The 15,413-nt window shown below is 39.5% G+C and overlaps 1 protein-coding gene across 1 annotated transcript; it reads right to left on the bottom strand.

Annotated features, from left to right (window-relative positions):
- Nucleotides 1-451: 451 nt before the first annotated feature.
- On the bottom strand, nucleotides 452-15,112 carry HHLA1 (HHLA1 neighbor of OC90). The gene is made up of 16 exons (XM_072330309.1): nucleotides 15,065-15,112; nucleotides 13,402-13,510; nucleotides 12,556-12,615; nucleotides 11,427-11,507; nucleotides 10,885-10,968; nucleotides 10,723-10,806; nucleotides 9,349-9,432; nucleotides 8,692-8,748; nucleotides 8,500-8,586; nucleotides 7,689-7,781; nucleotides 6,609-6,806; nucleotides 6,018-6,089; nucleotides 5,720-5,791; nucleotides 1,284-1,440; nucleotides 679-761; nucleotides 452-495 (listed from the first exon to the last, which is right to left on the bottom strand). Exons 2-16 carry the CDS (start codon nucleotides 13,478-13,480, stop codon nucleotides 452-454), a joined length of 1,335 nt encoding a protein of 444 aa, XP_072186410.1. The 5' UTR covers nucleotides 13,481-13,510; nucleotides 15,065-15,112.
- Nucleotides 15,113-15,413: the final 301 nt, after the last annotated feature.

The following is a 15,413-nucleotide window of genomic DNA, read 5'->3' as shown; positions in this document are numbered from 1 at the left end:
CTCCCTAGTAGAGCTCTGCACTAAATGAGTTACTAAAGTAAAGGGAGACACTTGATTTGGTATTGGGCAGTTCACATGGACTTCCAGAAATATTTCAGTACTTCAGGTTGCTTTTAAATTTTCCATATTTGTTCACTTTGATTACATTATGTTAATTGGGTACTATTCTAGCAAAAGACATTGCACGCACCAAATAAGAACCCTTTATAAAATTCAATTTTAGAAAGACTAATTTATTTTATTTTATTTTAATTTTTATTCCAGGTACAATACATGTATAAAATGCATCTGTTTTTACACACCATTTTCACATTGCTTTGGAGGAAGAGAGATTTCTAGGTTACTTTCTGGTTAATAACTTGCTAGACATATTCGCAGATAACCTATGTCAATCTGAAAAGACTATTAAAACTGTCACCATTCCCAAACTGAAGCAAAATTCCTCAGTGCTCTAGACTGATTTACAGATGTTCTTAAGGCATTTCTGCTTTAATGCTGGAAGAAAAAAGAATAACACAGTCAGATCAGGTTTTACAAGGAGAATATCAAAAACATACACGGTTATATAAGTCTGTTGTTTTGTTTTTTCTTTTTGTTATCTTAAAAATCTTCATCAGATAACACTTTGAAGAGCAATCAGATACTCTGTGGGTGTCTAAGACTTTTTGCTATACTTACTGTGGGAGTAAGCAACTCTTTTGACTCTTTCACAGACATAACTTGCATTTTTCAAAAACCAGGAATAGTACTCAACACAGTACCTAAAGCAGTACAATTAGAAGAGTATTGTTTAGTTGTCTTTCATAAACATAGCTGTATGTACATCATGCTGGTAATATTGTACTCTCTCTATCTCTCTCAATATTCTAACCTCTAACTTTGCCATTAGATACTTGGGAAGATTCAGCTGATCTCTGTTCACTGACTGGTGAAAAAAACAGGTCAGCACCCTGAGGGTCCATATGGGACTCGGCCAGTAGCCATGGAAAAATTTCTCCTTGGAAGGAGTGGTGATGCAGCACAGGCTGCTGAGGCGGGTAGTGGAGTCACCATCCCTGAAGTGGTTCAAGAAATGTGTAAATGTGGCACTGAGGGACATGGCTTAGTGAGTATGGTGGGGATGGGTTGGTGGCCACTCTAGATGATCTTTGTGGTTTTTTCTAACTCTAATAACTCTATGATTCTAGGGACTCAAATCACTGATGTCTGAAAACTGTCACTGGAAAATGTACGGTGGAGTATTTTAAGATGACACAGTAAATGAAACTGCTGCTAGATTTTACCTCATGGCATTCTTTATGGAATGTCTTCTTTGGCCAGCACAGAGGCACAACTGAAAAAACCTGCAAAGCTCCATCAGACAGGGATTGATCTTCTGCAGAATGATGGTGACAGGAGGTGAGGTCATGTATGGGTCTTTGAGGATCGCCTGTGGACACCCTAGGAGAAACAGAATCATGAACTAGTTCAAAGAATTGACCCATACAATTTTATACAGTAACTTTTCCGGGCAAAGGGAAACATACAAATTAACAGTTAAGTTAAAGTCAAGTCTGGCTAAGGCAGATAACTGAAAAAGAATGAACACACAGACTGGCACTTGCTTGAGTAAAAGCAAAATGTGATTATCCATTCATTACTATTTATCACTTCCAGTAAGTTACTGAAATCATTGTTGCTTTTACTTATTACAAATACAAGGGACAAGTCTAAAGATGTAATTCATTTATTGATAACTTTCCAGATGGAGGTCCAGTTGGCACTGTAGCATCAGTTTTCCACAGCAGAAAGCAGTGAGATGAAGCAACACAACACACTTACTACATTTGATCTTTTCTCCACACAAACTCTAACGGAACAGTCATTTCCAGTTCAACAGTTTCCTACACTCAATCTCTATATCTGAATCTTGGACTTAAAACAACAGACCTAATAAACAATCAGACACCCTGTTCTTTTAATCTCCTTTTTTATCCCCATTAAGAAAATGAACATAATTTATGCAGGGGTTGTGACCTTCTCACTGTCCATCTCTCAATGTATCTTGTATTTTTTACTTTTGCTTCCACTACCTTGAATAATCAGCTAATTTCAGCCATGATTTTAGGGGGAAAAAAAAAATCCTCTTGGTAAATACCTTCCTAGAGGCTACAAAACTGACAAGAATCTGGAAGAAATAAAGGTCATTTTTTGCCTGCTCTGAGCGGAAGGTAGGAATAATTTCTCCACTTTACTTATTTTGTCAGCTGCCAGTTGGTTAATCATTTTTTAATTTCAAGTGACAACCACTATATTGCTTGAACTTAAAAGTAATGCAGGAAAATAGTATATTGAGTTATGGACTGCCTCTCCCCTGTTCGGCAACAACTGAAAGGAAAATATCTAGTTTGTTCTGTTCACTTGAACCTTCTGCAGTCAGCAGTGAGAGGTAAACATTTGCACACAAAACAATTCATCCCACCAGGCAATGCAGCTGTGCCAGGCTGCAGATGGATTAATACAACAAAATAGGTGATGGCAGGTTGTAAGTATTGCTATGTGGTTTTTCAGCGTGAAATACAATCTCCTTTCAGATTCCCTTTCTGTCATAGAAAAGAAAAGATGAAAATGAGGTAAACAGAAAAGGAAAGGCAAATCTGATGCTGCTTTCAGGTTTTTGGTTTTATTTTTTCCAGTGTTTTTCTTCTTCATATGAAGAGAAAACCTTACATTAACCCTAATCTTGTCTTCCTGAAACCATAATGTGTTATACATAATCTTATGTCTTTTGCCTTTACTTAACAGTTGTTACAGTCAGTAAAAATCAAAGGACTTGACAGAAAAAGAAATGCAACACATAAAAAGTGCTAAAAGGCAGCTGGGCACAGCTACAGCTGGTGTGTGATCACCACTGCTTTGTGAACAAAGTAACACTGCTCTGAAGAGGTGATGTTGTGCTTTTGTGCCTTTGCCTTTACAAGGGAGCAGGGGGGATGATAGCTGGCTATTCTATTTGTGAAATCAGTAGCAGGCTTTGGCCACATGTTCAGATAAACTGCTGTATGTGCAGAGTATAATCCCTTTAGACAGCGTAATTGTGTTCCCAGGTTCACATGTCTCATATGCTTTACAGCTTTGGGCTGTCTTATGTTACATGATAGGAGAGGCTACAGGGGTTAAATTTAGACTAATGAAGTTCTGTTGAAATGAGACTCACTTGTCTAGTGCTGACAAGAAGTTTAATATAAAATGGCATTCATGGGCAGGAAGAAAATAAAGGCACTGCCAAGCTCAAAGAGATCTGTTATGAAGTGATTTACCTTTGACCAAAGCTTGCCCAGAGTAGCAGGAATCATGAAGGAGAAATAGGTAGGTCTTGCAGCTACTGTAGTCTTGGTTTCCTCTGAAAAATGGCTACTGTCTGAGTGTCACAGACACTGCACAATTCTCAGCTGAAATTAGCCAGCGTTGGGCAAGAGGGAGCCCCATTTCTCTCAGTGTTAGCATTGTACTTAAAATATCAGAAGCATCAAGGTTGTAAAAGAGCACTAAGATCACCTAGCCCAGCCATCAGCCTGTCACCACCATGCTCACTAATCCACATCCCTCAGTTCCACATCTACACATTCCTTGAACACCTCCAGAGATGGTGACTCCACCACCTCCCTGGGCAGCCTGTTCCAATACCTCACCACTCTTTGTGAGAATATATTTTTTCTAATATCCAGCACTCCAACTTGATCTTTTTCTTATAATGAGAGCCCAAAGCTGAAATCAGTACTCAAAATGCAGCCTTATCAGTGCTGAGTACTGGGAGACAATTACCTCCCTTCTCCTGCTGGCTGCACTATTTTTGCATGAACATCACCAGCATTTGACACTGCCTTGTGTTTTTTTTTCTCTTGATGGCAATTAAAAATGACTGATGTCTTGCTTTAATAAAGCACTCTTTGTGTTAATAACTGAACATCAGAGCATGTGGCAGTGAGATTTCAGTACAGACTGTCCATTAAAAAGTATCTTAGTGTTGCTGGGAGTAATTAAAATTGCTAATAGCCACACTCCAGAGTGTTTTAATGTTTCCACCAAAGTGGGTGCTCACCATCCCATCTAACAGGCATTAGTTCTTTACTCAAGCTGTGTGTTTTGCCAGCAGAAATTCTGTTCTATCTAAATGTAAATCAAACGACAGCAATTTCAACGTGGATTCAGTTATGTAGGAAAAAGAAGTAAAATAAAAAGTTGAAAGTTAAACAAATTGCTCTGATTTTCTTTTCCAACAATAATTCCATTTTAAATTATTGCTATATATACATATAACTGTATTTAATGCTGAAATTCTCTTTCAATTAAAGACTCATTTAATTTTCTGGTAATTTCTTATATCTTTTTGTAAAGAGATTTATTTTATGGATTCTGTTCATTAATTCCTACAGATTCAGATTGATACAAAGATGTTTTCAACTAGAAATTTATTGTAATACATCCTTTTCTAAGATTTTTTGTTTTTAAGAAATTGACTTGCTCAAAACAGGCAACAGGAGAAACCACAGCTGTCTGTGCAGAGCTTTGCTTTTGTCCTGTTGAAATTACTGCACTACTGTTACAGGCAGGTAAGTGACCAGCCTTTACAGCGAAGAGCCCTGTCCACTAGGAAGAGCATATCAGCTTTCTCTGACTCTGAGATTAAATTTTGCTGCCAGTGAAAAGCAATATTGTGCCTACTGTGAATAACTCAGGCTTAAAATATCCCTCTCTTCATGCCATAGCGTGCTCTCACATTTTATTAGTTGGCATGCAAAGTGAACAAATAAATATATATAAATAAATCCACTTTTGTGATTGAAGAAATTGCTTCCTCGAGTTCCTCACACCATCAAGAATGAAATCAAATTGTATTAATATGATTTGATGCTGGTTCATTTTCTTCATGCAACCAATGCCACATTATTTGGTTTCCAGTGTGATCACTGGGAGAAGGGATGCCAGAGGCCCTGTAAGTACTAAATGTATCTGCAGGATGCGATGTGTAAGTGGGTAGGTTGGACTTCGACACTCACATGCTCAGCATCCAAAGCCAGGGCAGGCTCTCCTAGAGTGGAGAAACTCTCTCTGACTTTGGATCAAGTCCAGATTTTGAAAGGATGTAACCTCTTTCTAAATATCTACATGGAAATATAATTCTACTGATCACATGACTAGATTATAAGTGGAGTGGTATATCATCACATGTGCACTGCTTTAAGCTCTCATATTCTAATTAATTAGGCATATAAGTGGAAGAACTGAACTTTGCTGAAAATTTTGCTAATAATTATCCCTCTTTAGTCCAAGAGGGAATTCTCAGCATTGAAAACTCATGGAAATTCTGAAGGATTCATATGTCAAAGACTGACTTAATCATTTCATTTGTACCAACAAGTAAATTTGAAGCTTGCCCACTTCTTTTGGAACAGATGAATTCTGTGATTCTTCAATAGCCCCTCCATGTTAAAATGGAGAACATACAGAATATGCAAGTTAACTCTGTCATCATAGCAGAATTTCTGTATTCAGTGTGAAATTATGTATGATTCAGAAATACGGAAGCAATCTCTTTGACGTTTGGGGTGTTTTACACGTATAATAAGTACTAAAATATACATTAAAGCTGCACGTTATTTTCTGGATGGAAAAAATTGCATGCTGATGTACATTCAGCCAGGCTACTATTTTTGCCGCATGAGGTGCAGTCACTTACGTGCAGAAGAGTGAAGTTTCAGTATCAGGCCAGGTTGGTGAGGTGGACTTGACAGAACTGAGGAAGGCAAATCTATAGGATGGAGAAGAATGTAAGAGGCTCTGATGTATAAACAGGAAAAAAAAAAAAAAAAAAAAAAGCTTGATCAAACAAAGCTGAATTCACAAACCATTAATAAACACTTCTGTAGAAACTGATATATAAATACATTCACAATCATCTATTTTAGCAGATGCTATTTTCTTTTTCAGAAACATGCCAACTTACACACTTTGTTATTATCCCAACTCCATCTCACCTTTCTCTGTTTGTATCTTACTGTTGGCATCTTGAGGTGGCACAGTCTGCATCCAAAACATGTTTGTATCAGCTACAAGGAGAGAAATAAGTGCTTCATTTCATTCAGAAACTTTGTTTTTTTATCTGTTTAGTGAGAAATCATATATGAGATTGCTGAACAGTCAGGTCCTTACCCAGTACTTCCAAAGACATAAAAGGATGCCAAGATGAAAAAGGAAGAACATATGTATTCACTACATCTTGGAAAGTGTATTGGCCAAGAAGAGATAGGATTTCAAGATGTTTCATCTACCCAGAGAAGCAGTTCTGTATTGCTTTTTTCATAGGTCTGTTCACTAGGTTTGGAGAAAATGTGAGCAAATAATTGATTGGCAGGACCTGGTAGTCCCCCAGAGGACTAAGAAACTACAGGACAGTCCCTCTAACTTCTTTTAGGACTTCTGTGATACAGGTATCTCCTCACTAGTGACCCAGAGCAAGTCACCCTGAAGGTTGTCCAAAACTCCATCTCTGATATGCGTTTTGGGATTGACTTTTGGACAAACTCTAGTGGAGTAAAGTAAGTGTTGGTCCTCCATGCTGAACTCACCGGGGCTGGGCTGCAAAGCTGGTGACGTGACTAAGGTCCTCTCAGCAGCAAGAGGGGCTCCAGCTGTGCCTCGTGGTCTTGAAGTGTCTACATACAGCGGTGGAAACCCTGATGCCTTCACACTAACCATCTTTGTCCATGGTGGGGGCCTCGTGTTGGAATTGTCCTTTCCTTTTAGGGCAAGAGGAGTGCTAGTACCTGGAAAAGAAGAAAGACAGAGGGTACCAGCAAGAATAACATGCTGAGAGACGATAAATCCCAAAATATATCCAGAAAATCCAATAAATCCTAAAATATACACAGGAAATCCAATAAATCCTAAAATATACACAGGAAATCCTATCTACTCCTCGAGTTCTTCCACTAGCAGGTCAGATTCAATTCTTCACTTCATTTTAAAAATTATTTTCTTTTATAGTTTCTTTACAGGAGAAAATACATGGAGTGCCAATAAAGATGGATGCTTTGACTGAGAACATTTCAATATGCAAGTTCTCATAAACAAACAAAAAAAATCCAAAAGGGCTGGAACACCTCTTTTATGAAGACTGCAGGAGATGGACTTGTTCAGCCTGGAGAAGAGAAAGCTCTGAGAAGACCTGATAGCAGACCTCCAATACTTAAAAGGAATTTATAAACAGGAGGGAAATCAAGTTTTTCTCATGGGTAGGTAGTAATAGGACAAGGGGGAATAGTTTTAAACAAAACAAAACAAAACAAAACAAAACAAAACAAAACAAAACAAAACAAAACAAAACAAAACAAAACAAAACAAAACAAAACAAAACAAAATAAAATAAAATAAAATAAAATGGAGGTTTAGATTACTCAGACGGTAGTGAGGTACTGGCACAGGCTGACCAGAGAAGCCACAGAATTCCCAACCCTGGAGGGGCTCAAGGTTCTTTTCTGTCGGGGGAATTACTGGCCTGATCTGCTTGTTAAGACTTCTATTAAGTTTTTTATATTAACTTTTATTTATAGTTTAACATCACGGTGGTTTGTAGCAAAGATATGCTGTTACTTGTCAAGACATTAACAAAGGATAACATAAATTTAAGGCTGACAATATTTACTCACTATTAAATATCCATGGATTTTCTGCTGATGGATCCACAGTTTTGTTTGAGTCTTCCTGTGATGTCATGAAACTTGAAAACACGGAATCTATATCTTTAAGGTATGAGAAAATAGATAGGGTTAGTAGATTCAGTATCTACGGCAAATTACATGTTGGAAAGGAAATAAATCAAGCTGTAATACGAAAGAAACAACTGCTTTCCTTTTAAAAGAAAGTTATCTTTTAGCAAAGTACCTTTGGTCTTTTAGTTTTATGGTTTTTTTATATACTTGGTGAGAAACATTCTTCAGCTTTCAGCACAGGTAAACTTGTCACTGATTCCAAAGTCGTCCTGTCAGTGACAGGTGGAGCATCCATGCTGCACAATGGGTGAGTATATTTGACTCCTTTCTGAATGTTACTCATATAAAAGCAGATACTCATGCTGAGAGTTAAGGTGGATCATAGAATCATACAAGCATTTGAGTTGGAAGGGACCTTTAAAAATCATCTAGACCAATTCCACCACACTGAACAGGGATTCCTACAGCTACAGCAGGTTGCTCAGAGCCCTGTCCATCCTGACATTGAATGTCTCCAGGGATGGGCATCCATCACTTCTCTGGGCAACCTGGCTACTCATTTGAATCAAAAGTATCACAGAGCTTCACCAGCTCAGCTCTATTTTTTGTTCCTTGCATTGAATATTTAGATGACTGTAGATTTTACTTAGTTTTGCAAGATGGAGAAGGAACATTCATTGCAAATGTTACCCAGACATGGCTTTCATTGTAGTTGCTGTTTCTTTTTATTCCCTGGTTATGTGCTTACCTAGGTCAGAAGATGTGTTACTGGAAAATGTATAATTAATAACAGGAGATTTCTCTAGTATTTCCCAGAAGTCAGACAGATTTCTCCCTGCAAACATAAATGATAAAAAATATGAAGATGGACTTGTTTCTGATATGTCATCATGGTAAGTAAATAAGGCAGTGATTGAATTGGAATGGTTTTTGAATTTACCTGTTTGACCTGACATCACACAGATGTAGATACAGTCTGAATCATTGCTCTGACGGACTGGAAGACAAAGAAATGCAGAGTAGATCACTGTTACTAGCTTTCATTGCATGATATCATCTTAAGTAGTGGAAAACATAAAACTGAAATGGTATGTGGATACTACAGCTGAACAAAAAATTTCTTTCAGGCTTGATTTTGATGAAGAAATCCAAATATCAGTATTTCCTGGAGAAATATTTCTATATAATGAAAATTCTAAATTACTGGTATGCTTACAAAGAACACAAACCTTCAGAAAATATTGTATATTATTATTTCTTGGGGGTCAAAATTTCCCTAGATACCAGCACTCAGTATTAATGTACTGAAATTTCAAAGAAAAAACAGATGCTCGTAGAAAATCATCTTGCTCCTATGCATCTGCATTATATATGCAAACTATATATGTATTTTTTTTTCCTCTAAGGAGTTGGTTATGGGGTTTTTTGTTGTTTTTTGTTTTTTGTTTTTTTACAAGCACAGGTCATGTTTGCTAGATAATTGATGCTGAATTAGAGCAATAGGATTGTGTATGATTGTATACACATTCTAGGCCTGTTTCCATGCCAGGACTAAAGCAAATAAGGCAACAATAAATACTAAAGAATAAATACAAACCTGAGAGAATAGAAGTAGATTTGAAAATTTCTGTGAGATAACTGGTAGAGTTTCCAATAATGTCAACAAGCAAAGCAGTGAAATCTAGACAGCAAAACAGAGAAAAAATATAACTGAAACACTGTAAGAGACTTTTCTTTTATACCATTGAATCAAAGCTTGTTGAAGGACACAGATGAACAAGTCCAAGCAAGTCCTGGTCAAAGGTTGAGAAATTCTTTGTCTGAGGGACATAGATGGACAATGCCGGGGGAAGGAGAGAGATAAGCTGGAAGCAGTCTTTTGTGTGTGCTTATCTCAAGGAAGATGGCCATCTCCAGGGGTGCTGCACATGACTCTTACCCAAGTACCCAGGAATGCTACGTAGGCAGGAAAAAAGAGGATAAACGAGGGATCAGCAACCATGAAGTTAGGTTTCTGACATTAGATTCCTCACAACCTAAGACCTGCATGGTGAAGAAGATGCCTGCATGCTGAAGAATAAGAGAGGTTTTCTAACATCAGATTCCTCACAACGTGATGCCTGTGTGCTGAAAAACAAGAAGGTATCTTTCATCAGGTCCATCACTGTGGAAGTCCTGCTTGCTGACAGACTCTCCTGGACCTGCTACCTGAATCCTGCTGCCTGCTCCTGGACTTACCCTGCGGCTTCTTCCCACTACCAGCCTCGTGTGCCTCTGGTGGCGCAGTGGTATAAATTGCTGCTTGCAACACCAGAGGCCCGGGGTTTGAATCCCCCCTGTGGCGTAAGTGGCAGAAATGCTGCTCTGCTACACAGAGGGCTCAAATCCCGGGAGTTGGACTCGATGATCTCTAAGGTCCCTTCCAACTTGCACGATACTGTGATACTGTGATACTGTGATACCCACTTGCTGCCCAAGGCTGGCCATGCTGCTGCTGCTCTTCTCCCTCCCCTCTACCTGCACTTTTGCCTTGGACTGTCAGAACATCTTGCAAATGGACCACTGCTGGATCCTGGTGGTGACTATCCCCACTTTACGCAATTCTTGCCTCTTTCTATCTTTTCTGTCACCTGCCTTTCCTTCCCCATCACCCTAAATCGTCCATCCTCCCCTATCTCCCTGATTAAGACTTGTAATAAACTGGTCAGACCAACATTTGAACCGTTGTTTCTTAATCTCATGCCGGTTATACATATACCAAAGAACCTATTATCCCTCCTGTAAATTGGAGCGAGACAAATACACATTCCAAATTGACATTGGCAAAAATAAACATAAATCCATTTTGAATGCATGCTTGCACATGAAAATGTTTGAAACGTAAATGTTCAGAACTTCTCTGCTGAATAGGAGTAGACTTAGGAAGCCATTGGTATACTCATTTGATTGCCAGTCTCCCTTGCATACCAACCTGTCAAGTCATTTGTTACGTTGTTTAAACAGTAGCAGTAGTGCATAGGGAACTTGCCAGGGTCAACATTTTTCAGGCTAGAAACTGTAGAGAGATAAAATGGGTGTCTTGATGTGTAGCCACATGGTGGGGACAGATCTTGCACTGGGCAAATGCACTCACTGTTATAAATGGTGACTGACACTTTGTGGAAGGCAAACGAGCTGTAGGATGTGATGCTCAGCAAAGAGAAGAGCTTTCTGGTACCTGCAGAAATACGTGCCCTTGTAATTAGCAGTTGGAACAAATTATGCAAACAGAATGTTTTGGCTCTGCTCATTTGATTTCAAAAAGACTCCTGAGATGCTGATATGATGCAGATGCCTGAGACTCAATTCCTTTTCATTACCACTGAGGAATGGTTCATCTGTACTACTTTCTTAAAATAAATAAATAAAGCAAACAAGCAAACCTGCACTGGATTACATAGTGCTTTCTAAAGGCATCTCATACGTAATTGTGCTGTGCCTATCTATGAACACACTAATTTATAAATTCTTTGGGGTAGGAAGACATCTGCTTTAAAATGTGCAAGTGTAACTTGCTTTGAGAGTTAGTTTTGGATGCAGACAGCATGCATTTGTGGCTTCTGCTAACACCACCAGTTCTTTATCTCCTTCATTGCCACTGGCAGCCTGTTATCTCCCCAGCCACTGCATTGTCACCTCTTAGCGCCGTGCTCAGCATCCCATTCACCAGTTCAGTCAGGTTAACAGCAGCCAGATCCACGGACTTTGCTGGCAACTCTGGAAAAGAAAGAGTCTCTGGAAATGGCTGCAAATCACCTGTTTGTACAAGGCAAAAAGCTTCCAGAACGAGAAAACAAAAAGTGTAGTTTATGTACTGGGGCTCTGAGAAAATGGATAAGCCAGGAGAGCAGAAACAAGTTTGGAAAAATCACAAGATAGAGTGAACAGTGCAATGGTACCCAGAATTTAGGCAGTGCTCTGTGCCATCTTCTGCCTTGGACATACTGGAGGTGTCAAAAGGGAGCAGCGTCCTTGTGTCCTTCCAAGGGAAAATCAGAGCACACAAATGCAGGAGAAAATAACTGGGAAATCCTCCTCCCTTTCTACAGTGCTACATCGAATAGGATGTGAACACAGTTGTTGGGTTTTTTTTTATTATTCAGTTAACTTGATGACTATACTACTTCTGCAGATTAACTTAAATTTGCTGAATGTTACTTCTTTTTATTTAAAGGATGTTTACTTTCTGCTGACATTGCTTGCCTACTTCTCCCAGGTTTGAGCTTCCAAAGATGTTCTTTTCCTTCCCTACCATGAGGTGATGAAGAAGTTGAGTGGCATGGTGCCTGTCCATGTGCAAGGTGGTCGGTGAGCACATGACAGAGAGGAAAAACAGAGCAGGATGGAAAAAGAAGCACAGAAAGCCAGAATGAAAGCAAAATCAAATTTGGAAAGAAATACAATTTTCCAATGACATCAGTAGTATTTTTAACCAGATCTAAACAAAGCTCGTGTGAAGCTGTGTTGGAACAAATGAGCATGACAGTAACAGAGAAAAGCACTGTGAGACACACACCCCCAGAGACGACAGAGGAGCCCACCTTTGGTTGGAGGGCTCTGGAAGGAGAGTAATTAAAAAGAGGTACCAATTCTTCACATTCCCAATCAAATTGGCCATGAATCTGCATATGCTGGGGCAAAGAGCTCTTGCAACAGAGGTGCCTGTATATGGACTCCACAGAGTAAATGCCACCCCAGTTCAGTGCGTCCCACTCCCATCAATGCCCATGCACAGGGTCAAGGGTTCGTGATGTGCTGATGTTACCTGCAGTAGCCAGAACTGCCACTTGCTTCTCTTTCTTGTTTTCTCTTCTTACACATGAAGCTGTGAAGCAAAGAAAGAGTCTGAGAAAAAAAAATATATATATATGACCTTATTGAGCTGCCAAGTATTTCTTACTGCAACTCTGCTGGGGTGACTTTGCTGCTCTTATTCATTATGGCACAGAAACCAATGGACACAAGCGCTGCAAAGTAGTACACCAAGTATCCATAACAGCAGTATGTCAAGTGCCTAGGAATAAGCATTTCCCAAAAGACCTTCCTGATCCATTAGCTGCCAGATAAATGAGGAAAATAAATTAGTTATCAGAGTTTGCCCTCTTAACTCAAGAATCAAAAACTAAAAATTAGTAGAAAACTGTTTTCACAGATTGATGTGGGCTTGTACTCAACATTGACTGACAGGGATGAAGTATAATGAGGCTAACTCAAAAGAGATCTACATGGGCTACATGTAAGTTTGCTATGAAGAGCAGATGTTCAGGGCTGTGTTTTGGGAAACTGGAGTGGAGCTCAGCAGATAAAGATCCTTTCCAGAATTCTCTCAATAATGAACAAGGCAACGGTGAAAAATAACCTGTGGATAATCCATGGTACAAGGTCCATACAGTTCTAATCATCTGCATTAACATCTCACTTAATATGTGCTAAATTTGGACTGACAATCTAGCTGGTAGGTCAAACCCATCAGACTTGCCTGTGCAGAATGAAAGAACAGGCAACCAGTCCTGCCCTGGATGTAGAATGGAGAAATCTCTCAGGCCATGAAAGAAGCTGAAAAAAAGATGCCTTTGTTGTTCCCCGGGGACCACCAAATCATCATCCTTACCTATGTTCCAAACAAGAAAGAGACATAGAAATCCAAGACTCAACTTTGCTGGCATATGCCAATAGGGCCACCGCATCATGGATTCCAATTTCCAGTGGTTTTGGCTGCTCTAGGAGAAAGAAATATTGTTTTGGTATTGTTATTGCTTGTAATGTGTGATTTGCTCCAACACTTGTCCCAGAATGATATGACCAGGGGATACATACCATCTACATTGATAGCAAAAGAAGATGAGTGATGAAAATGGCAAATAAACAGAACTCACAAAATCAGTATCTTTCGTGTATCATATAGCATATAGGTCTTAAGTTTTGAGTCACACAGCTGGGGCTTTACTGGGACTCAAAGAATCACAGAATCACTCAGGTTGGAAAAGATCATCTAGTCAAACAATCAACCCATCACCACCATGCCCATTGAAACACATCCCTCAGTGCCACATCTCCATGTTTCTTGAACACATCTTGGGACAATGACTTCACCACCTCCCTGGCCAGCCTGCTTCAGTGCCTCACCACTCTTTTAGAGAATAAAGTTTTCCTAATATATAACCTGAACTGCACTTGGAGCAACTTAAGGCCATTACTCTGCAAAGTTTCTAGGTAGTACTTGTCTGTTAAGTTTGTATAATCCTACCCGCCAGACTCCAAACCTATACTCATCCATAGTTTCCTCATACCATGATCAGGCTATGGGCTGAGGCTGTAAGAAAGCCTTGTCTAAATCTTGTTCCCCAGTTTTCGCAGCCTGGGTAATATAGCCAAGAATGTGGAATGGAGAGCTAGGCAGACAACCTCAAGGGTGGTTTGTAACTATATATGTTTTGTAGCAGAAGGGCTATAGTAGCTGGTACTTTCAGTCAGAGGAAGTAGGTTGGACTGTGTTACTGAGGTTATAGTTGAACTAGATGATCTTGTAGGTCCTTTCCAACCTTGTGATTCTATGATTCTATGAGGTCACTTTAGCTCTGTGAGATCTGTTTTGCAATGACAGTTTTGTGTTTGAGGACCATGTATCTCAGCCTACATGTTTCTTGTGACCCCTTTGGGCACATGGAGTATGACCAGGCAGCATTGCCCATACTATCTCATCTCAGTGCATGCTGACTCAAGGGACAAGAACACAGCCAACAACATGGATGCCTTTGTACTGCCCCTGCAACATAAAGCTGGCCTTGGCTGGAGGGTCTTTGCTGCCCACATTGGGAGAAGAGCCCAAATGTCTGCCTTTCATGGAGACTGTGGCTGTGTGGCAAGAGGGAATCTCAAATACAGGATCTGGGAGAGGAGGACAGCCCCTACCCCACTTACCTCCCCTTGGAGATGTCAATCAGTGTTTTTCCTGAAGTGGATCAGATTTCAATACTTATTTATTTATTATGTCCCATTGCTGTCTGTGGTAGGACAGGGAAAATGTTTTAGCAATGGACTTTGTGCAGTGTGCTAATGCAGAGCTTGGGAGAGCTTGTTTCCAAGTGGCAGAGCAGGGAAGTCTGACAAATGAAAGAAATGTCTTAACAAAACACATTGGGAGAGAGAAAAAAAGGAGCTGTTGAAGGAGGAAAAACAAAAAAACAAAATAAATATAAAAATAAAAGAAGAAAGAAGCACAGAGCTGTGCTTAGAAGCATCTGATAGACACTGAGAAGTGCTTTCCTGCTCACCTGAGTTTGCAGCTCTCTGCTGCCTGCCCCACTGAGCTGCTCCTCAACACTGACAGCACACAGAACCTTTCCCACATACAGCACTGCTTTGCAGCACGAATTCAGAGCTGACTAATTTCTGGGTTTATCTCTGTGGTATCCCCTGACCATCGTAAGTGCTTAATTGCAGAGAAACTTTAATACTAAAAACAGTGAATTTTGAAGACTGCCACTACTTCTCAACTGCTGAAGACTGGTTTAAATCTGAAGCATTAGATTTTCACCGCTTTCCAAGATCTTTTCAAGCATTAACATATTTGTGCTGTCCAATTAAATTTTAAATGCATCTGTGAGAAATACACCAGGAACT

The sequence above is a fragment of the Excalfactoria chinensis genome, chromosome 2, assembly GCF_039878825.1.
Source record: "Excalfactoria chinensis isolate bCotChi1 chromosome 2, bCotChi1.hap2, whole genome shotgun sequence".
NCBI classification, from domain to species: Eukaryota; Metazoa; Chordata; class Aves; order Galliformes; family Phasianidae; genus Excalfactoria; species Excalfactoria chinensis.
Note: the sequence above shows the minus strand (reverse complement) of the source record. Positions and strands in the feature narration are given on the sequence as shown.